This window comes from Thunnus albacares, chromosome 13 (genome assembly GCF_914725855.1).
Source record: "Thunnus albacares chromosome 13, fThuAlb1.1, whole genome shotgun sequence".
In the NCBI taxonomy this organism is placed as follows: Eukaryota; Metazoa; Chordata; class Actinopteri; order Scombriformes; family Scombridae; genus Thunnus; species Thunnus albacares.
The window spans coordinates 98,904-123,410 of record NC_058118.1 but is presented as its reverse complement, the minus strand read 5'-3'; the positions used below and the strand labels follow the sequence as shown (position 1 = coordinate 123,410).

The following is a 24,507-nucleotide window of genomic DNA, read 5'->3' as shown; positions in this document are numbered from 1 at the left end:
CACAGACCGCTGGAAGATGGGGCACCAAGCTGGAGTGAGCTCTTCTGCACATGCCTTTAAGAGCAGTGCAGAAGTGCCATCCAGGCCAGTGGATTTTTTAGTGCACACATGTTTGAAAATAGACTGAATCCTGAGTGGATCAATTATAATCCTACTGCTAACATCAGTTAAGCTAGTTCCCATGACATTATTAGATTGAACAGTGAAGTCATAGTTTTCAAACCTGAGAAAAAAGTCATTTAGTTAATTTGCCCTCCCCAGATCATCATCAGTACTGAGGCGTTTCTTGGTGGTGTTCATATTTGTAATAGCTTTCATAGAGTCCCACAGCTTTTTTGAATCCATTGACATTAAAGTCTGCTCTATGGTGTCCTTGTGATGCTTTCTGGCTTCCAGGAACAGGAACAGGAACACTCTTTGCACCATTTTCAGTCCTGCTCTGTCATTATTTTTAAAAGCTAGCTTTTTCCTGTTAATACAATCCTTTACACTCTTGGTTATGTAGGGCTTATTGTTGGGATACACAATAATGTCCTTTTTGGTAACCACATTGTCTGCACAGAAATGTATGTAGTCTGTTATTGCTTCAGTAGCCTCATCAATCTCCAAATCAGAGAATATGTCCCGGTCTGTGCAAAGGAATGATCCTTTGTGTGTTTCTATGCTGTCCTTGTCCCACACTGTCACTGTCTTAGTTTGTGGTTTACTCCTTTTAAAAACAGTCTTGTAAATCTGGATTAACTAGACAGTATTATGGTCAGAGTTTGACAGTGGGGGCAGTGGTTTTGCAGTGTATGCATTTTTTATGTTTCCATAACATTTATCTAAGACTCTGTTCTGTCATGTGGCGCATGTCACATATTGTTCAAATCCAAGGAGAAATAGTTCCAACTTGCAGTTGTTGAAATCCCTGAGAATCACAATCGGGGCTCCAAGTGTATGTTGCAGTTGTTGGTGGACACAGTCTGCTATTCTTGTAGCAGCTCTCGCTGCGTTTCCACTGGGGGGGGACATACACAGCACATATTAAAACATTTCCGAACTCCCTCTGTAAGTAGTGGGGTCTCAGAGACAGGCACAGCTGTGCATACAGTCTCTCTCACAGTGTAATTTCTACACCAGCTGTCATTCACAAACAGACAGACCCCGCCGCCCCCGGTTCTTCCCTGACAGCTCTGTTCTGTCTGCTCGGATGAGAGAGAACTCCTCCAGCTGAATGAGGGACTCTGGAATGTCTTGATGGAGCCACATTTCTGTGAACACCATCACGCTCGATTCCCTGTACTCAAAGCAGACTTTGCTGTTCACATGGAGCTCCTCCATTTTGCTCCTCAGCGATCTGACGTTGCTGAGTAACAGGCTGGGCAGTGGGGGTCTGTTCCCTCTTCTCCGAAGACGCTGCCATATTCCGCCTTCTTCTGCCTCTCTGCCGTTGTCTGCATCTGGTCGGTTGTGTTTCAGATGGTGGAATCGCTCCCATAGGACGGAGGAAAATCAGTGCGTGTTTGGAGTAACACACTGACGGCTTTGTCTCCTCGCGTGTCTGAGCTGTTTGATAAGTCGCCAACAGTTCCCAAATAGTCAGTGCCAAGAGTAATCTATGTGCAAAAGTCGCCATGGTGATCAGTCCAACATGAACTTGTTGCAGTCACACGACACAGACCAGTAAAAATAAGACGATCATGCAATTAAAACCACTTAAAAAGACATAAAAACAGCAGCAACAGCACAAGTCCGGGTCACCAGCAGAGCAGCGCCGCCGGAAGTTTATGAAGGAACATCATGCAAAGTCAGCCATGCAGGCCAACTCCCCCAGAGCTTCAAGGTCAGGACAGGTGTAAAACGGGGATGTCTCCTCTCTCCATTCCTGTTCCTCCTGGCAATTGACTGGATAATGAATGGAAGCTACGGAAAGGAGGAAAAATGGGATCCAGTGGACACTGTGGGAACAGCTGGATGACCTTGATTTTGCAGATGACAAGAAAAGACAGACAGACTTGTACAAGCCGCATCAAATCTTGGACTGACACCCAATACAGCTAAGACACAGATCATGAAGATCCATTCCAAATCCAGCAACAATAGCCTGGAAGAGGTGGAGGCGTTCACATACTTGGGCGGTGTTGTGGACATCACCGGAGGGACAGAGGCTGATAAAAAAAAAAAGCCGGATCAATAAGGCAAGGGTGGTGTTTAACATGCTCAGAAAGATCTGGAGCTCAAAAAACATCTCAACAAACACCAACCTGAGAATCTTTAACACCTACATCAAGCAGGTGTTGCTGTATGGATCTGAAACATGGAGGACAACCAAACAAACAACAGACAGACTACAGACATTCATTAACACCTGCCTAAGAAGTATATTCAAAATCTGGTGGAGAGACAAAGTAAGAAATGTGGATCTGTTGAGGAGAGCAGGCCAGGATCCCATTACCTTACAAATTCTGAGGAGAAAGTTGGATTGGGCATACCCTCGGGAAACCTGCCACAAACATCACCCGACAAGCCTTGAAATGGAACCCACAGGGAACAAGAAAAAGAGGTCGACCCAGGAATAGCTGGGGGAGAGATGCCCAGGCGGAAATAACTAGAAGTGGGCTCAACTGGGGAGATCTAGAGGGAATCACTAGTAATCGAGTGAAATGGAGGTCGTTCGTTGATGGCCTATGCTCCTTGGAGGAGCAAAGGGCCCAAGTAAGTAAGTAAGAAGTTAATGACTTTTTTTCAAAAAAGCACCTAGTGACAAACTGGCAACTTTTTGGACAAACCTTAGCTACTTTCCATAGAACATAGTACTTCCCCGCGAGCAAGAGGCATACCTCTCTCTGCGTCTACTCTGTTCAGTGAGTAACAGAGAGGCAGAGCAGCACATTCAGTCTGCACAGCTGCTGACATAGATGTGAATGACCTGTGCATGTGCAAACAGTGTTGCCAAGGACCAATCACTAATCTGCATTTTTTGCGTCTCCTTTGTTTTAATTTAAACAATCCAATTTGATCATTTTGACCATTACCACTGTCTTATCACTCAGTACCACAAAAGAATTCAGTTCATTTCCATTTCTGAACTCTCTGAATTCAGATCATTTATTTAGACAAGTCTGTACATTGTACTTTATTCAAACACATGATAATAAGCTTTAAACTTTATTTAACTTATGTACACATAATACAAACATAAATACAAATACACTTAGCCATGGACATTCCACACACATTCAATAAAAATAGCTAACATGTCACACTCTGAAATATACACCCAAAAGTATAGAAAAGAATGGGAGTTAATCCCTGAATTCAAGGGATGGCTGAATCCCTATGTGGGCAATAACACAAGGGCTTCCTGTCTTTACTGCAAGATAGGCTTCTGTGCCATGTTATCTGACATTAAGAGGCTTGTGTCAACTCAGAAGCACACTGAAAAGTCCAAGCCATATAACCAAGCAAAGCAATCTACATTGCCATTTTCTACAAAAAACACTCTCTGAGACAGGCATAGGCAACAATGGCAATGCTATTGCAGAGCATTGCTCCATTTCTCTCATGTGACCACATTGGTCAGGCAGGTGAGGCTGCTTTTCTGGATTCCAGTGTAGCCAAAAATGTTTGGATGCACTGTATGAAGTGTACCAATATGATCAATGTTGTGTTGGCACCATATTTTCTTAAAAGAGTTGTGGCTGATATTGGTGACAGCAAATACTGTCTCCTTGCTGAAAGCACCAATGTAAATGTCTCAGAGTACAGTATTTTAGTGAGGACAAGGGAAATGTGGCAGCCCTTTACCTAGGTATTCTTGAGCTGGAGGGAGGGGATGCTAGATCAATAACCAGAGCAGTTTTAGCTTTTGTTGGGAAGTGTGGCCTCGAGAGGGAGAACCTGCTTTGGCATTGGCACAGATAATGCATCTGTGACGACAGGGGTATACAATGGTGGGCAACAAATTCAGAGGGAGGAGTGTGACTTAAAACATCTGGTCCTCATCCACTGTGTGTGTCACTCACTACAGTAAGCTGTAAGCTATGCCTCCAAAACTACATTTCCATGTAGTGTGGAATTCCTTGCTAGAGAAACCTATAATTGGTTCTCTATTTCACCAAAGCACAGAGAGGCATACAAGGCTGTCTATGAGACTATAAACTGGAGAGAAGCCCTTACTGATAACTAAGGTCTGTGCCACACGCTTTCCATAGAGCCTGCTGTGTTCAGAATCCTGGATCAGTTAGAGGAATTAAAATTGCATTTCAGCTTCACCATGGCAAGTTAACACTGCTACATTGCAGATGTTCTACATCCCATGTACAGTGACCCACAGGACCTCCTGTACCTCACTTTTTAAAAATCGATAATAACACATATAGTGAGGTGCAGACTGCTAAAATGGCTTTTGAGGGGGAACAGACAGATCTGCTCGAGCTGCTTGCTTATAAAGCCTGTCTGCAGCAGAGTCATCATCCCAATGGCAAAAGTTGACAAGCTCAAAGAGTCAACAGACGGACACATCTCTCCCAAGCCATTCCATGGTCATACATTTTAGTCCAACACAGTACAGCTGAACCTCTGTCCTGAGGAGGATTGTGTGCGAAGGAGATGTGTTAAGTTTGAGTCCGATAGGACATAGATGCCAACAGGCAGTGCACCAAGGCAATGCATAGAGTGCAAAGATTACATAGAAGCAAGGTTTTTTTTTTTTTTTGTCTTTTTGTGTTTTCTCTACCTAGTCCATCAAAAGCAGAGGTGTTCGCGAAAGAGCCGGGTCTTTAGTCTATTCTTAAAGATTGAGAGGGACTCTGCAGATCAAACAGAGTTTGGTAACGAGTTCCACCACCGGGGAACTACAGAAGAGAAGAGTCTAGCTAGCCACTTAGGGCCCTGTTGTGGTGGTGGTACCAGGTGCCTTTCATTTGTAGACCTCGATGAGGAAGTTCAGGTAGGCAGGAGTTGTTTTAGTTGCTGTTTTGTAAGCAAGTGTCAGGGTTTTGAATTTGATGTGGGCAGCAACTGGAAGCTAGTGGAGGGATATCAATAGCGAGGTGACATTTGCTGTTTTGGGCTGGTTGAAGACCAGATGCGCCACTGCGTTCTGGATCATCTGCAGAGGTTTGAGGATACATGCGGGGAGGTTGTTTCACCTTCAGATATGGGAAGAAACAACAAACACCATGGCATTCTGGGCTGAGGTGAAGAAACACAGGGATGCAGCAGGCATAAACCCACATGAAAACTTGGCCTCTGCTGCAGTTGTTGTCCTCTTTCTCCCACACTCAAATGTTGAGGAGGAGAGACTGTTCAGTCAAATGGGTGTCATTAAAAACACACTCAGGAATCGTACAGACAAGTGACAAATTAAAGGAAAAATTTGTCACCCGTCTGTGTGTTCCTTCATACCTTCAGCTCTATTCTATATATTACATATGATTTTAGGCTGGCTGGAGATGCATGCTATGAGCACAAACTGCAAGATAAGGTGCTGCAGCTCTTTTGCACTTCAGCTGCCTATTCATTTAAGTCATGTTTCGCAGCTGGTTCTAGCTCATCCTCTGCACCAAACATTGCCCCACAGGGGGAGAACTCTGAGGGTATAGATCTTGTGGATGATGATTAATTTTTTCTCAGCACCCTCATGGAGTAATCTGAAATCAGATCAGAATCACAACAGGTTTACATTATTTTTTAATAGTTTTTTTCTACATACAATGAATTTGCTTTGGTGTCGTGAAGTAGGCTTTTAACAGATAAAATAAAAGTACCACAAAAATGTACGCTACCCTCTGTTTCTTAAGGTTGGTGTAGAGATTAGATTAGCTCAACAGTTAGAGTAAGAGTAAATGTCCATCCTTTTGTATCTTTTCAGCTTGCTATGTATATATTTGTCTGACAAATTACCACATATAAATGTAGGCCCTATACTTCATTAACTCAGTTCTGCTAAATTATAATAGTATTTGCACGTTATTTGCACACAGTTTGACTTTAATCCATTAATCAATATACACATACTGTTGTTCTTTTGTAAATATGGACATAGTTCATGTGTATGGCTCTTATCCTGATTGGCAGTACACCATCTGGTCTTTACATACTGTTATTTGTCTGTTAAGCCACTAAATAGTTGTTGAAAATCTTTTTGTATCTTTTTAATTTGCTATGTACATATTTGTGACACTCACGTCTGGCCAATAATCACATATAAATGTATAGTTCATTAGCTCCGTTCTGTTAAATTGTCATATTATATTATAGTATCTATGCATAGTTTAACTCCATTTTGTGACAATTTCAATCAGTATGTTAATCAATATGCACATACATTTGTTCTTTTGAAAATATGCACATAGTTTTTTGTAAATATGCACATAGTTTGTTTGTATGGTTTTATCCTGAGTATCCTGAGTAATAGTATACTGTATACTATTCTGTATATTATTTCATATTCGTCCCATTGTCTGACAACCTTCTGACAACAGACACATAAAAATATGTAACTGAGAACAGCTTTGTTGGGAATTCAGCTGTATTAAAATACAATATATGAAAGCACAGAGAGTAGGAGAGAAGCAACTGGAAAGGGCTGACATCATCTGACACTTCATCACATCACAAATATGTTAATTAGTGCATGATGTCATCTAGCAACATTTAGCGACTCTTCAAGCAGGCTTTACTACTTTCCATTGAAAGTAGTTGGCAACACTGAAGGGGGGGGGGTTGTTCCGCCATTAAGCTGGCAGTGGAGGTAGTCACATTGGAGGTAGTCACATTGGATCCCCATGTGTAAAAGGGACAGCCTAAATGGCGGGAATACACACACTAAACATTGACACAGTTTCATGTCTCGCCTCTGATTCCAGAACGCCGGCATGCTATCTAAAATTTGGTAAATGTGGTAGAATTGTCATCGTATGAACCTCTTCTGTAATGTCATTCCAGGCTCAGGTGAGACTTCACTACTGAGGCCTTCCAAAGTGTAATTCCCCATAAAAAACATGGTAGATGCAATTACTGGGAATAGTTAAAGAAGCGGTGACTATAGCAATGTAATAAAATTATGGAGAAGTATTTTCAGTTATCAAAATAACACACATCATAATCGAAAAGATGAATTCCAATAAATACAACTACAGCAACAACTAAAAAATACCCAAATAAACATGTTTTTTTTTACTTTCCAAATGTCACAATACATTTATCACATTTATCAGGCTACATGAAAACTCGGAGTGGTGAATTTAAAAAATAATAATAATTTTAAAAATTAAAAATTAAATGTCAGTAACTATGGCCAGATCATCTAGAAATTAATGCAAAGTGTGCTATGAAAGTTTAATTCAAGAATTACACAATTATAGTGAGCAGGCCACTTTCTTTGTAACTTGATTGGATTGATTTTGGTTTCTTCTAGTCATGCTGTAAAGTAATATTAGTCCTGTGATCACTACACAGTTTGTTAAATAGATGCTTCTCCTTCACTCAAAACTATTCACCTGCAATTGTACATAATAAAACATGAGACTATATTGTAACACTGATTGTGCCATGTTTTACAGTTGATCTGAGTGACCTGATGACACTCGTGTTTGATGAGATGTTCCTGGACCCACCAGATTCTCCTCATAGTATGCAAGACCATCAGAGGAGGAGGTCATCGCTGGACGTGTGTTGTGTTTCAGTCAAGCGATGGCAACATTAGAAAAGTCTGTTTCTCCATATGAGACACATCAGGATGACAAAAACCTTCTTAACCTTCTTCCATTTAATTTGCTTTGAATAATGCTCCTTTATTTTTAAAGCATTTGCGGTACTGTGTAATTTTAAAACGTAGTAGTAAGTTAAGTAGTAGGGGTCCTGTGGTATTAGTGGAAAATATTGTTTTCTTTCACAGTGGTTTTATTTAATTACACTGTTTAAACAGATGATATGAAAAATAGATCAGTGTCAAAATATCAATGTTATGTTCTGTGTTTTGAAAGGGTGTGTACACATAATATGAGGCTTTGACAAGTAAAACATAAATTTCAAGTTACTCTGTGAAACATGGACACAGTGTAATCCTCACAGGATGCAAACAATTCACTCTCAGAAACTCTAATGTTGATATACTACAAACTTAAGTCTATTCCATGCTGGCCAAGTTAGTCTTGAAAATTTCTGCCTCAGTATGATAAGTGTCAATAATGTACTCCATTGTGTACATTCAGAATAACATGGGGATTTACATAGTGACCACAGTACTTGTGATACTAGTAGTTTCATTACTTTTGTATGTTTAGTGCTTTTTTAGCAGAGATATTCTAGAAATGGTTTGCGTCTTTTACTGTAACATATTATGCTTTCCACCCCAGTATCAAGATAGTCACCTCACATGCCTGCATTACATCCTGTATTTTGGGAATGGCAATATAACTGCTAACATGTTACCTCTGGTATCTCCTCGTAATAAATGCTCTCTACTTCACTGGGCTCTGTAGGTAATTTCTAACAAACTTGCTTGTAAGAAGAAATGTAAAACAAAAAAAAAGTTTATGCTTACAATTAAGCCGACGCATGAATAATAACACAACATTAGATGATGTAGAGATATAAATAGCAATATTTACCTGAAGAAAACATAAGAGAAACATGTGATCTTGATTGCCAATATTGTTCATTTCTCACATATCATGGCTCAGATTCCCAAGTAACACTTTAGATTATAGTCCGTAACATACAGCATAATTATTCCAGTTACAGTGTAATCTTTTGTACTAACGGTGTACCAATACAGTACGTACCAATACATATATGTATTGGTACAGGGGAACAAGATGTGAAGTTATGAAATAAGGGGGCAACAATTTAGGCACTTATAAAGAACTTATACTGTAGTTACTTTAAACTACAGGATACCTATTTTATTATTACTGAGTATGTACAACATACTGAGCGATAATCTAGAAATTCGAGAAGACGTTAGAGAGAATTAATACTGTAATTACTGTACAACTACTAGGTACCTATTCTGTTATTACAGGGTATAGTGTGATCATAAAACTGAGCAAAAATTTGGATGTTTCAGGGAAAAGATGGGATTCTGCAGCACTTAATAAATCTAATATGATTTTATTTCAAAATGACCTTATTACCAACAAACAGGCAAACTACAGTGTTCCTTTTTCATTTTGGGGTACTTAAATAACTAAGATGTTCATCTGTGCATTTACTTCAGAACAAAGGTCCAGAGGACAGTGTATTGTCATGGATGCTGTCGGCCTCTAAGGACTGTCTCAGCTGTCATTCACCTCTCCAGCAAACTTCATTACTGGACACTCGTTCATGGCATTTCGGCTCCTCAAGGTGCAGGCTTACCCCTTTTTCAGCTCTGCACGGTCTCCTTTCATCCCAGGAAATAAATATATAGCTATAGCTAATATAAATATAGCTAAAGATAAAACATGAGGTATGAATCATATATATGGTTTTTATGCTCTTGTGTTTGCAAATTGTGTAGTTAAATTAGTTTGTTCTTCCATGTTTTGAGGCAAGCAAAATTTAAATAAACTGTTCTCACATTGTCTTCTGTAGTTATAGCTATGTTGGTTGTTCCCCCCTTGTTACATGTAGTTACAGGGTAATTACAGGGTATGTGGACTTTCATCTAAAGCACTGTTAGTTCCCCCCTTGTTATATGTAGTTACAGGGTAACTACAGGGTATGTGGGCTGTAATCTAAAGCACTGTTAGTTCCTCCCTTGCTACATGTAGTTACAGGGTAACTACAGGGTATGCGGGCTGTAATCTAAAGCATGGTTAGTTCCCCCCTTGTTACATGTAGTTACAGGGTAAGTACGGGGTATGCTGGCTGTAACCTAAGTGTACATTGTATGTCTGCTATCATATTAAAACCAAAATCTTACATCCTTAACTTAAAACCTTTATTTAACATGCTTCTTATTTAAAATAAATTAGAAACCTTTTAGGAAAGGTTTTTAGCAAATAGCATTAAATTCTTTATTTCTTTGTGTTTCTTGCATTGCTTCTTCATTGCATTGCTTCTTCATTTTATTCTTCTTTTTCATCTTCCTTCTTATCATCCTCCTTATGAAGATGACAGGGTTGAGGTTGAGACAAGAGGAAAGAAGCTGGTGCATGGACAGTGGCCATATGTTGACCCTATAGAGAAAAACTGTAATGACAGTCTCTTGACCATAATTTATGGTGTGAGATATCTGGATTTCTGACAGTTATGATGTCTCCCACTTAATGAGAAGTCATAAGAATCAAACTGTTGGCCACACAACTGCAAAGTAATCATGGTTTGCCTTCTAGATGTGAATAAATGCAATATTAATGGGCTACATGAGTAATTGCTAGTTGCTTGCAAAGTCATCATAAGTTAATATAAGCTCCAATGAGGATGTGCTGAAAATTTAGCCAGTGCAGCAGCAGATTAGCTTGGTGTAGGTTGCTATGTGAATAAAATCACCTGAACATGTTTCAGCTTCTGTAAAACACAAACCCACAAGTGTTATACCGCATTACATTGAATTTAATTATATTACTATTAGAGCAATCATTAATATTAGCTTGTAAAATCTGCACAGTACTGCTTTGCTCTTTCAGCTTGGCGCACAGCGTTAGCTTGGATGTGAATGTCCGGTAGCTAACAAATGATTATCAAGCTAACACTCCCAACAGCATCTTTCTTTTGTTCAGTTAATGCTACATTTGACATGAGCGACAAACCAGACAGCTCTGTGCCAATAAATATATTCAGATTATTACCCATAGTATGTTTGCTTTAAAGTAGATTAGCAAAAAACATCCCACTGGCGTACACCTGAAGGGTGGTCGAGTGGAGAGTCTTTTCCATTTCTTTATAGAAACACTCTGTTGCCCCCTGCTATGATCTGATATGAATGAAGCATACCCATTCAACTTTGATGACGCTGATATGAAAGGTTATAAGTCAGAACTGTAATAAAAAGTAACTTTGTACCCTTGCATTATTATTGTCTTTACGGAAGTCAGTTTGACATAAAATCACATCAGATTTATTATGTGTTGCTGAAGTCATCACATCTTCCTTGAAACGTCCAGACTTTTGTTTAGTTTTATGGTCATATTGTACCCTGTAATAATAAAACAGGTACCCCATAGTTAAAAAATAACTACAGTATTAATTCTCTCTAAATTCCTCCCAAACTTCCAGATTATTGCTCAGTAGGTTGTAGATACTCTGTAATAATAAAATAGGTACCCAGTATTTAAAAATAACTAGAGCATAAGTTCCTTATAAGTTCCTAAATTGTTCCCCCCCTTTTCCATAACTTCACATCCTGTTCTCCTGTCCCTGCCTACATATATGTATTGGTACGTACTGTACTGGTACACCGTTAGCACAAAAGATTACACTGTAACTACGGAGTAATGTTGTGGGCTGTAATCTAAAGCGTTACCCATTTCCGCTGAAACATGTATGATTGTGAAGTTTTTTGTGTATAAGCAGTTGTTGTGGTGCTCAAGGAAGACGTGCAGCTAAACTTGGTCACAGTGTTTTCTTCAGGCAGAAGATCCAAAACACCTCTCTTGGTGTTTGGAGATGTTTGGAGGTCTGTCTAAACTGTCCAATCAAGTAGAGTGGGAGGGAGGTCTTATTAAGATGGTTGCTAAAACTGAGTGAGGGTGAGGGAAATAGGTGCTGCAACAATGGACAGTATGAGAGAAACTATGTGTTTTTGAACATTAAAGCATGTAAACATTTTCTAGTAGATGCACAAATAAAAATATGAACACGGAGATGTCCATAATATGTCCCCTTTAGCATATAGGTCAACTGTTTTGAGATGAAATGAAGACAACGGCTCATGGAAAGGATATGACCATAAATTTTTCCCGGTGGAGATGATTAATGGAGGAGAAAGATGTAAAAATTACCAAGATGGTGCTGTTATCATGGCAAATGTCAATGACTGCAGTGTTTCATATTTAAAGCACAATGAATCTTGTGGATGCATTGCATTGTTGTCTATTAAGGTTACCGTCAGTTTAGATACTTCAACTATTTCAATGACTGATCCACAATATTGGTTATAAAAACAAGGCCCTTCCTGTGTTTCTCTGAAGAGCTGATGCCAGATTTTACTATTTTTCTTTCTTTGATCCTGATTGTTGTGTTCCCTATAGTACTGGTGAAGGGGCAGGTCACCACTAAGTACTACCGCATGTTGTCAAAACATGGAGGTTGGGTGTGGGTGCAGAGCTACGCCACCATTGTCCACAACAGCCGCTCCTCCAGACCTCACTGTATTGTCAGTGTGAACTACGTCCTCACGTGAGTAAGCACCCTCTTTCTGTAATTCTCCATGTAAAACCCAACAGTTAAACCAGTACTTTTTCTACCTGTGACAGATCTGAGGACAGTAGTTGTGTTGTTTTCTGCCCTCCCAGTGACCCACAAGACACAAAAACTGACCTTTATGTGTCTTTAGTGGTATGTAGGTAATGTGGCATGCCAACGCACTTATAGTACTAAATCCAAAAGGCAGCATCCAGAAAAACAAAAATGAAAATGAATAACAAGCCTGTAACTTCACCCATAGGTGACTGTACTCTAGAGAAAGATTAACTGTATAAATAAAATATTATACTTTGTGTTGCAGATAAACATGGAAAAACAGATTACTGTATCTGATAATCTCCTTTTTGCCCAAAAAATATCCAGCATAGTGGCACAGGGTTCAGTGGCATATGGTGTCAGAAAATCCACATTCTGACAAACTAAAATGTTAATATTATATGTCCAAAACATAAAGACTCAGGCCATTTATTATGAATGATATTATAGAGAGTTGACTCTTCGCAAGATTTCCCAGTATGCAACAATAAAAACAATGAATTCAGTGACCTTCCTCCCAATCAAACCATCTCACGGCTCAGAACTTCCTCCAACCAAAGTGACTTGCCACCCCAATCAAAATGACTCACATGCCAGAATTGTTCGCCACACTAGTGGCAGCCCTCTAGTGGCATGTCTGTCTGTCTGTCCCAACTAAAATATCTTAATATTATTAGTTTATTAATATTCTTAATTTGAATAAACATGAGTAATCATAAACATAATGACCAATATGCCAATGACATATATTGTATGTTTAACAGTGTCCTACAAGTGCATTAAAAAACCCAGAAACACGGAATTGGTTGTTTTTATTGTTGCATGTTGGGAAATCAGTGGGTCAATCTGCTACTCTATATTATTTGTAATAATCAATCAATCAATCAATCAATCAATTTTTATTTATATAGCGCCATATCACAACAAAAGTCATCTCAAGGCACTTTTCACATAGAGCAGGTCAAGACCGCACTCTTTAATTTACAGAGACCCAACAATTCCCCCACTTGGCGACAGCGGTAAGGAAAGACTCCCCTTTAACAGGTAGAAACCTCAAGCAGAACCCGGCTCTTGGTGGGCGGCCATCTGCTTTGACCGGTTGGGTTGAGAGAGAGAAAGAGAGAGGGAAAGGGGGACGGGGGACAGAAGAACAACAATCATAACAATAACAATAAGTATAAGCATCAATAGCCAGGGAAGGATGCCATCAGGACTGTGAAGGACCGCGAGGGCTCAGCCCAGAACCCAGGGTTTCCTGTGAGATGAGAAAGCACAAAAAACTTCAGGGAAGAAGCAAAGTTATTGACATGCATTGATGTTACATGAGGAGAGAGGAGCTCAGTGCATCATGGGAAGTCCCCCAGCAGTCTAGGCCTATAGCAGCATAACTAAGGGCTGAAGTTATCTCTCTAAACATAGAGAGGGTATCTGCACCCCGGACCGAATCTGGTAGATGGTTCCATAGAAGAGGAGCCTGATAGCTGAAGACTCTGCCTCCCATTCTACTTTTAAAGACTGTAGGAACCACCAATAAGCCTGCATTCTGGGAGCGCAGTGTTCTAGTGGGATAATACGGTATTATGAGCTCTGATGGTGCCTGACCATTAAGGGCTTTGTAAGTTAGGAGAAGGATTTTAAATTCTATTCTAGATTTTACAGGAAGCCAATGTAGCAAAGCTAAAATGGGAGAAATGTGAGCTCTTTTTCTAGTTTTAGTCAATACACGTGCAGCTGCATTCTGGACCAGCTGGAGAGTCTTTAGAGACTTGTTAGGGCAGCCTGATAATAAGGAATTGCAATAATCCAGCCTAGAAGTAACAAATGCGTGAACTAGTTTTTCTGCATCTTTTAGGGACAGGATGTGCCTGATTTTTGCGATATTACGTAAGTGAAAAAAGGCAGTCCTTGAGATTTGATTTATGTGGGAGTTAAAGGACAAATCCTGATCAAAGATAACTCCCAGATTCCTTACAGTGGTGCTGGAGGCCAGGGTAATGCCATCCAGAGTAGCTATATCATTAGATAATGTGTTTCTAAGGTGTTTAGGGCCAAGCACAATAACTTCAGTTTTATCTGAATTTAGTAGTAGAAAATTGCAGGTCATCCAGGTCTTTATGTCCTTAAGGCATGCTTGGAGTTTGTTTAACTGATTGGTTTCATCTGGCTTCATTGATAAATATAATTGGGTGTCATCTGCATAACAATGAAAACTTATGGAGTGTTTCCCAATAATATTACCTAAAGGAAGCATATACAAGGTGAATAGAATTGGTCCAAGTACAGAACCTTGTGGAACTCCGTGTCTAACCCTTGCCTTCACGGAGGATTCATCATTAACATGTACAAACTGAAATCGGTCTGATAAATAGGACCTAAACCAGCTTAATGCAGTTCCTTTAATGCCAATTAAATGTTCCAGTCTCTGCAAAAGGATTTGATGGTCGATTGTGTGGAATGCAGCACTAAGATCTAACAGGACAAGTATGGAGACAAATCCTTTGTCCGAGGCAGTTAGGAGGTCATTTGTGACTTTCACCAGTGCTGTCTCTGTGCTATGATGCACTCTAAATCCTGACTGAAAATCCTCAAATAAACCATTGTTATGTAGAAAGTCACATAACTGATTAGAGACTGCTTTCTCAAGGATCTTAGAGAGAAATGGAAGGTTAGATATAGGTCTATAATTGGCTAAAACACCTGAATCAAGAGTAGGCTTCTTAAGAAGAGGTTCAATTACGGCTACTTTAAAGGACTGTGGTACATAGCCTGTTACTAAAAGACAGATTGATCATATCTAGTAAAGAAGTGCTAACTAAGGGTAAGGCTTCCTTAAGCAACCTAGTTGGGATGGGGTCTAAGAGACAGGTTGATGGTTTAGCTGAACAAATCATTGAAGTTAGTTTAGGAAAGTCGACTGGAGAAAAACAGTCCAAATATATGTCAGGATTTACAGCTGTTTCTAAGGTTCCTGTGTTTGGGGAGAGAACGGTGCCTGTTGAGGGCAGGAGGTGGTTAATTTTGTCTCTAATAGTTAGAATTTTATCATTAAAGAAGCTCATAAAGTCATTACTACTGAGAGCTATAGGAATACATTGATCAATAGAGTTATGACTCTTTGTCAGCTTGGCCAAACTGCTGAAAAGGAACCTAGGGCTGTTTTTATTCTCTTCTGTTAATGCTGAGTAATAGGCGGCTCTGGCATTACAGAGGGCCTTCCTATATGTTTTAAGACTATCTTGCCAGACTAAGCGAGATTCTTCTACTTTGGTGGAACGCCAAATCCTTTCCAATTTTCGCAATGTTTGCTTTAATTTGCGGGTTTGGGAGTTATACCATGGAGCTAACCTCTTATGTTTTATTATCTTCTTTTTTAAGGGGGCGATGGAGTCAAGTGTTTTTCTTAATGAGCCTGCAGCACTATCAACAAGACTATCCATTTGGGAGGGACTAAAGTTAACATAAGAGTCCTCTGTAGTATTGAGACATGGCACTGAATTCAGTACTGATGGAATTGCTCCCTTAAATGTATCTACAACACTATCAGATAGACATCTAGTGAGGACATTTTTGTCTAATGGTGTGTAATCCAGTAATAGGAATTCAAAAGTTATTAAAAAATGATCTGATAGAATAGGATTTTGTGGAAAAATTATTAAATGTTCAATTTCAATCCCATAAGTCAGAACAAGGTCTAGGGTGTGGTTAAAACAGTGAGTGGGATTATTTACACACTGAGAGAAGCCAGTTGAGTCTAATAATGAGATAAATGCAGTGCTGAGACTATCATTATCAACGTCCACGTGAATATTAAAATCACCTACTATAATTACTTTATCTGTACTAAGGACTAAATATGACAAAAACTCTGAAAATTCAGATAGGAATTCAGAGTACGGGCCAGGAGGACGGTACACTATAACAAATAGAACTGGCTGTAAAGTTTTCCAGGTTGGCTGAGAGAGACTAAGAACAAGACTTTTGAATGAGTTATGATTAAATTTAGGTCTAGGGTTGATGATTAGGCTTGAGTTGGGCTTGAGTTGAAAATGGCTGCAACTCCTTCTCCTTGGCCGTGTGTCGAGGAATATGAGTATTAATGACTGGGGGGAGTGGATTCATTTAGGCTGACATATTCTTCATGACACAGCCAGGTTTCAGTAAGACAAAATATATCAATATGATGATCTGAAATTAAATTGTTTACTAATACAGCTTTAGATGATAGAGATCTAATGTTCAAGAGTCCACATTTAATTATCTTATTTTGTTGTACTATTGCAGTAGTGGTTTTAATTTTTACTAGATTTTTATGAATGACTCTTCTTTTGTTTACTTTGGATTTAATTGATTTAAGTGGTCGGGGGACAGACACAGTCTCTATGTAGTTTTGGGTGGGTAACTGCTTTAATGGAAGCGCAGAGAAGCGTGTAGGACTGCAGATCTGCTTCCTGGTCTCAACTCTGGGTTGTCATGGTTTTGGTCTATGGATAAACTCAGCCATATTTCTAGATATGAGAGCAGCTCCATCCAAAGTGAGATGTATGCCGTCTCTTCTAATTAGACCAGGTCTTCCCCAGAAAGTCTGCCAATTATCTATGAAGCCCACATCGTTTGCTGGACACCACCTCGACAACCAGCGGTTGAATTGTGACATGCGGCTATACATGTCATCACTGGTCAGATTAGGCAGCGGTCCAGAGAAAATTATGGAGTCCGACATTGTTTTTGCAAATGTACACACCGACTCAACATTAATTTTGGTGACCTCCGATTGGCCAGCAGTTTTAAATTTGACTCAATGTTGCCCGCTCTGGCCCCAGGAATACATTTAACTATGGCTGCTAGTGTCGCTAACTTCACGTTTCTGACTATGGAGCTGCCAATAATCAGAGTTTGTTTCTCAGCGAGTGTGTCACTGAATGGGGAGAACCTGTTAGAAACATGAACTGGTTGGTGGTGAACCGTGGGCTTCTGCTTAGGGCTATGCTTCCTTCGGACAGTCACCCAGCCACCCTGGCTTCCCGGCTGCTCGGGAGTTACCGGGGGAGTGGGAGCTACGCTAGGTTGGCCCGCACCGGATACTGGGGGCTGGCTACCTACATTAGCTGCTGATTGTTTTTCCATGGTGCGGAGCCGCGCTTCCAATTCACTAAGCCTTGCCTCCAGTACTGCAAATAAACTACACTTATTACATGTACCACTATCACTAAAGGAGGCAGAGGAATAACTAAACATTTGACACACCGAGCAAGAGAGAGCAGGAGAACGAGAGGGAGAGAGAGAAGCCATCGCTAACTGTTTAGTTTAAGTTAGCTGCTAATGCTAGCTGCAGAGCTAAAGTAACTAACAACTTGTGCGATTATCGAGAAAAGTCGCTAAGAGAAAAACGCTGAGTGCTTGTGTAAAACTAGTGAAAGTTTAAATAAACAGCAGGTATTAATCCACAGTAATGTGATATATATAGGAAAATCAACTGAGTTGAGAGCAGCAACAACGCTATCAGTAGACACAGTCGGCAACTGGAAATGATACAATACGCTTACCGTAGCACATCAGCACATCAGACAGTAGAGTCCAATAAATGGCCTGAGTCAATGGGACTCATGCAAGAACCATTTATATGAACAGATTTGTTCTTAAGAGGCATGTATGAGTGAATTATGAACATTTGTGGCGCTCATCAATTTTCAATTTTCAAGTGGTCAAGGTTTGCGCCCATGAAAAATTTGCCAAATCTCTGCAAATACCAAACAGCTTATTTAATTCTGCCATTGACTCTTGTTTGGTGTTTGGTGGCTTGGATGATTGAAGTTTGACGAAACAAGACATATTGGCAATTTAACAATTTATTCATTTAACAAACAGGAGCCTCAATAGCATGGGGAAGAACCATACACAGCCACAACAGCCTGGTACCTCCTCCTCATGCTGGTCACCAGCCTGGTCACACACTGCTGTGGGATGGCATCCCATTCTTCAACCAGCATTTGTCGCAAGTCAGCCAACATGGTTGTGTTGGTCTCTCTGGCACGAACAGCACGCCCAAGCTGATCCCACAAGTGTTCAATGGGGTTGAGGTCAGGACTGCTGGCAGGCCATTCCATCCTCTCCACTCTCAAATTCTGGAGGTAGTCTCTGATAAAACCCACTCTGTGGGGGCAAGCATTGTCATCTTGGAGGATAGAGTTCGGTCCCAGACTGTGGAGATATGGGATTGCCACTGGTTGCAGAATCTCATCTTGATATCTCTCTGCATTGAGATTGCCTCCAATGATGACAAGCTTTATTTTTCTAGTGAGGGAGATGCCGCCCCACACCATCACACTGCCTCCACCAAAAGATATTACTCAGTGCAGCAATCAGCATAGCATTCTCTGCATTTTCTCCACACTTTGACCCTATGATCCAACTGCCATAGGCAGAATCTGGACTCATCACTGAACATAACGTTCCTCCACATGTTCAGTTCATGTTCCAGTGTTGCTGCCACCAGCGCAAACGGGCCTGGCGGTGAAGGGCAGTCATAGCAGTGCCGGGGGTACCAGAAGCTCAAAACAAGAGTCAATAGCAATAGCAAAATAAGCTGTTTGGCATTGGCAAATTTTTCATGGGTGCAATTCACATATTGCTGCTCATCCCACAAATGCATGTTCCTTACAAATGTGGCACCATTTAAAAGGGAAATAAACAAGCTTTCCAACGGTATAAGATTTATTGCCAAGAAGCATTGTTACAACAAAGAAATAATCTACCAAACACAAATTTCCTTACTTTTTGTGCTATGTTTATTTTACTCAGTTTATCTTTCATCCCCACTCTCTGTAGCTTATCAATGAGGGTAGAGGCTTGTAGTTATTAATTTTAATTTTTGTTTTTCTGGATGCTGCTTTTTGGATTAAGTACTGTAGGTGCATCGGCCCTTTGAGAGAGATTTTTTTTCTTCTCTCGCTCAGCTCCAGCCATAATTCCACCCCATGCATGCCAGATTGTCTACATACCACTAAAGACACATGTTGCTCACTTTTTGTGACCTGTGAGTAACTGGAATGGCAGAAAACAGCACCATCTACAGTGCCCGGACCTTCCACAGGTCAAAAAATATTCCCAAGCTCAACTGCCATTATGGAGATACACAGTGTATGTCTGTCTGTTTGCACACAGTGAAATCGAGTGCAAGGAGCTGCAGTTATCAGAAGACCAGAGTCAAGTCACTAAGCCTGATGTCAGTCTTACTTCCTCTCAGGACCACCGCAAACAACTGAGGACCAAAGCAGTCAAGCTGAAGACCAAACTCAGAGCAGCTCCTTATCCTCAAGTAGGACTTCTACTTGGCTGAATTAGTATTAGCGTGAATGCTGTCAAGCATTCATGCTAATAAACTTGTATATATAACTATATATAACTATTGTTATCCAAATCTTCTTCTTCTTCTTCCATACATTTTTTGCAAGCTTTCAACTCCTCCATACTTTGAATGACAGAAACAATCAAATATCAAAATGTTCAGCTCTTTAAAGACATTTATGCTATTACTTTTCATCTCTATCATATTCCAGTGATTTTATGTATTTTTTTAAAATTTATAATGGAAAGTCTATGGGAGGAATGTTTGAAAGCTAATATCTCAAAAACTAAAAGTGCTAAACTGTATTTGTATTTGACATACAGGTGTCCCATGTGGAAATCCTTAACATATTAAAACATGGTACCAATAGCACCACCAAGTGGTCAGTTATTACATGTTTTACATTTTGGCTAATAACTCATGAACAGTAAGTCCTATCAAGAAAATATTTGGTCAGGATATTCCTTGGATGATGCTGATTAGACTGATGTTGGTGCCCATTTCCTAAAAAGTTTTCCCACCATTTTGGATTTTTTGATAAACACATTTTGCTTCTGTTGGCACATATTTCCTCTAATCTTCAATCTTGGTACATACCATATTTAGAGGACCCCAAACAAAACTAATTCATTTGTTTTTGGATATCACTTACGCTTTGTCTGTAATTGGTTAGCAAACTTTTGAAGGCGTGGCCTAATGCACTTAATGGGCAATAACTCCTCAATACTGAATTGGATTGCAACCAAATTTGGAAATGTTGTACGGAAGGTGACATTACAGAAGTGTGTAACATTTCATAAAATTTCATCCAAAAGGGGCACTAAAGTAACTTTATAACATGATATTTATGCAACTCTGTTGCCTTTAATAAAATGAAACTTGATACACAACTTTTCAATGAGAATCTGAATGACATACTGAATCATGGCACTAATAGCCCCACCTTGTAGTCATTAATAAAACACCACCATACTACTTATTAACTGCTAAATCTCTTAAATGTAATATGCCATGGTAATCAAGTTCTGTTTGTACAGATGGGGACATGAACAAGTCTTTAGTATTTTCAGCAATGCTTTGCGATTTCTTTTAGCTCTCAGCATTCACACGCATTTTCTGCAATAAATTGCTGCATTTCTAGTTATTTCATTTCTATTTTGAATTTTTTCATGAATGCATTTTTTGCTTCTTTTGGCACATTTTTCATCCAATCTTCACCAAACTTGGTACATACGATATTTAGATGGACATCACTTATCATTTGTCTGCAATTCATTACCAAATTTTTGAAGGCGTGGCCCGATACACTTAACGAGCCATAACTCTTCATGCTAATTTGGATTGACACCAAATTTGGGGATCTTGTACATACCTTGACAGAGCACCATTGTGTAAAATTTCATACAATTCTACCCCCAGGGGGTGCTACTCTAATATTATAACATGATATTTCTAAATTTCTGTTGTCTTTAATGAAATGAAACTTCGTAGACATGTTCTCCATGTCAATGTGCATGACATATGAAAACATGACACCAATGACCCCATCTTGTGGCCATTATTGAAACAGCACCATACTACTTAAGTTCCATATCTCTTAAATATAATGTTCCATGTTAACCAAATCCAGCAACTCTTTATTCTTATTTTTCTGTCTTCTGTACGTTTTTTGCCGCGTTTCAACGGCTGCATACTTTGTGCTATAAAAACCATTCAACTGTCAATCTGTGCAGCTCACTAAACTGTTACCCTCACTCCATTTTTTCCCTTCTCATAGGTCATCCCCACTACTGAATTATACATATAAGACCTATAATTAAGTTAAACACCAAACCTCATATAAAGTTTGTATATGATGTACTGTATGTATGTAGACCTTTCTGCTGTATCCTACAAAAATGAGCTCCATTTTATCAAATTTTTCACCAGACCTGATGTGCGTGCCAAATTTGGTGAGTTTTTGAGCATGTTTAAGGGGTCAAATTTAGGTCTGAAGTGGCGGAATAATGAAGACAGAAAGAAGAAGAAAGAAACAAACACACAAAATACAAGAGTATTATATCAAACAGAGAAATACAGGAGTAATTTTGAAACAGTCAGTAACCTTCTCTATCCTTCTCTGTTGTGTGCATATTTGTGGAGAGCAGCAGGCAAGTAGCCTCTTACAGCCGGACCTCTCTGCCTGCTCCTGGGAGCATAACTCCAGTACAAGCCCTGAGGCAGGCCAGGTGTCCTGCAGCCCCACCTACAATTTGACCCTCCACTACCCTTTCAACTTCCGGCGTCAGGATTCTCAGAGCCGGGCACACAGCTCATTGCCCTCCTCTCAACTGGCTCAGCAGATCATCAGCTCCCTGCACAGCAGAGGGCCAGTTGGATGGAACCTTGCCAGTCCAGTGAGCCAGGATAACCCCCCAGCATTCAACAAATACACAGGTACACTCTAACCAAGATTAAGTTACCATGATTAACCCTCATTAAGGGGTTTACCACAACTTCCACCTTTTGTAAAATTCCCTCAACATGGAAAACAGCTTGTAGAAGCAGCTTGTAGAAGTTCTTCTCTGAGCACTCACCCTTCTATGCTCTCGATTCTACCTCAGGAGTCTTTCAGCAGAAGTTCTGATATAATTTCAGTTTCTGGATATTGTTTTCCCCATCAGGCCCTGTGCTGACAGCTGACCCTAAGTACCCTGATGAGATCTACCATGATTGCGCCAGCAGTACAAACCCACATTCTACTAGCAGGCTGAAGGAACCCAACCAACATTACACACTTGTTCACAGCAAGGAGTCTGAGGTCTATCCACACCCCTGTCCTCATGCCACTAAGGGCACGAAGTCTTTAAGCCAGGACAGCCAAAACAGTACAAGAGGTGATGAAGTACCCCACAGGGCCTGCCCTTTGCTCAGTGGCATGGTAGAGGGTAAAGGTGAACAGGGTGGATCGCTGTGTGGCATGGGTCAGCCTCTCCCTGTACAGATGGTCTTGGAGCAGAGGAGAATGCTGTACATGATGGAGGCTCCCTACAGCCACCCAGCTGCAGAGTACCTACAACCTGCAGATGGCCACCAGCAGCATGGAACTGCTATGGAACTGGAGCCCAGGTCTGCTGAGAATGACAGGAAAATGTGGATAGGTATGGGGGCTAGGGTGGGACTTCCAGCCCAAGCTCCATATATATCTTTGAACTTTCATCAAGTCTTGGGCAAACACAATTCTATTAAAGCCCCCCCTTTTACCACCCTGACCCATATGACAGACTCCAGTTACTATGGTAAAGAGACAGCATCTTACAGCTGTAACAACCAAAGCCCTGGGTCCAGCTCATCCCCTGAGAGCCACAGAGAGATCCCACATTACATCGGCACATCTGTCATCATCACAAATAAGAGGTGACCCAGAACAGAGGCTCAAGAGACTTTTAAGTCATAACTGTGATTCCTTCCAAGACTCCAGCCAGGGTCATTTTTCTTAGACACATTCTTTTTGCACTCTTGATATTTTGACATTCAATAGGTCGATACAGTTGCAAGCATTTTTTCTCCCATGTTGTCCATCATATGAAAGATCAGCCTGAACATGCTCTGTAGAATATACTATATACATATCTAGATATACTAATCAGAAAAATGAGCAGCTTTCACAAGAATTTTTCAAAACTTTTTTTTTGTATTATTCTACCCAAACCTAGAGCCTAAACATTACATATAATGTGAACCTAATTTTGTACTAAAAAATAGCTTTTATATAACATTTTAATTTGTAATACCTTGTCTAACTTGGTGGTGAATATCTGAAGTGTTCATATTGAGTAAAATGTGTGCAGGTATTAGGCCTTGTTCAGACTTCCAACCCAAATCTGTTTTTTGTCATATCCAGACTGTATTCAGATTGATTTTAGAAAGTCTGGACAGCAAAAAAAAAACAAATGAAGTGCATTTTTTTGCAAATTGGATCCAAGCCAGATTTGGAGGTGGTTTGAAATGCGATTCTAATCAGATTTCTACAGATGTGTCTCAGTCTGGAAGCTCTGGCCACTCAAATCAGATTTCATTGTCTTTTATGGAACTTGCAATGTGACACACAACAACATCAAATCCTGAGAGACGAAGTGCATCAGAGCGGCTGAGCTGCCTTATTTTTTTTTCTACATTCTGCAACCCACCCCTACTCTGCCTCTGATTGGCTCTAATCCTGATATTTTTACCCTAACCCTAAACATCTCATTCCTCATGCCTAAACCTGACCAGCCTAACCAACAATGGCAATGAGTACTGGCCATTGACTATACAGTCAATGTGTAGTGTAGTGTATATGATAAGGTGTAAGCAACAGCATGAGCAGAGACAACCTCCAATACTACAGTTCTTGAGAGAAAACTCCCATTTTATTCAACAGACAAAAATTCAATTCAGGCAGGATACTTTTTTTCATTAAATATAATATTTATTCAATATTATATATTTAGTTCATAACTTACTAATCAGTAATTATGTTCATGTCTAAATGGACAAGAGTTAAATATGGATATCAGAAATGGTGTCATGAAAACTTCTAACAATAAAATAATTTCAACTTAAATAATACTAATTACTATGCAGTCTTACATTATTTTATTCAAGTCTAACTAAAATTAAGTAGCATTTTTGTCTACTACAGTATATATGTAAATCACTATGTTCACCTTTGAGAAAAAAAAAATCAGATACCAATTTATATTTTATATTTTTTGGTTTCTTGATGGTGCCCCCTATTTTTGAATGAATTTGACAGAATATAGTTA

At 39.8% G+C, this 24,507-nt stretch overlaps 1 protein-coding gene across 1 annotated transcript in view; it reads left to right on the top strand.

Annotated features, from left to right (window-relative positions):
- Window positions 1-23,679, top strand: part of sim2 (SIM bHLH transcription factor 2) — a 94,844-nt gene extending 71,165 nt beyond the window's left edge. The window contains exons 8-11 of the mRNA XM_044371110.1: window positions 12,165-12,312; window positions 19,537-19,690; window positions 21,868-22,156; window positions 22,384-23,679. Of these exons, the coding sequence (XP_044227045.1) occupies window positions 12,165-12,312; window positions 19,537-19,690; window positions 21,868-22,156; window positions 22,384-23,120 (1,328 nt within the window). The 3' untranslated portion in view covers window positions 23,121-23,679. The remainder of the gene's footprint in view (window positions 1-12,164; window positions 12,313-19,536; window positions 19,691-21,867; window positions 22,157-22,383) is intronic.
- Window positions 23,680-24,507: the final 828 nt, after the last annotated feature.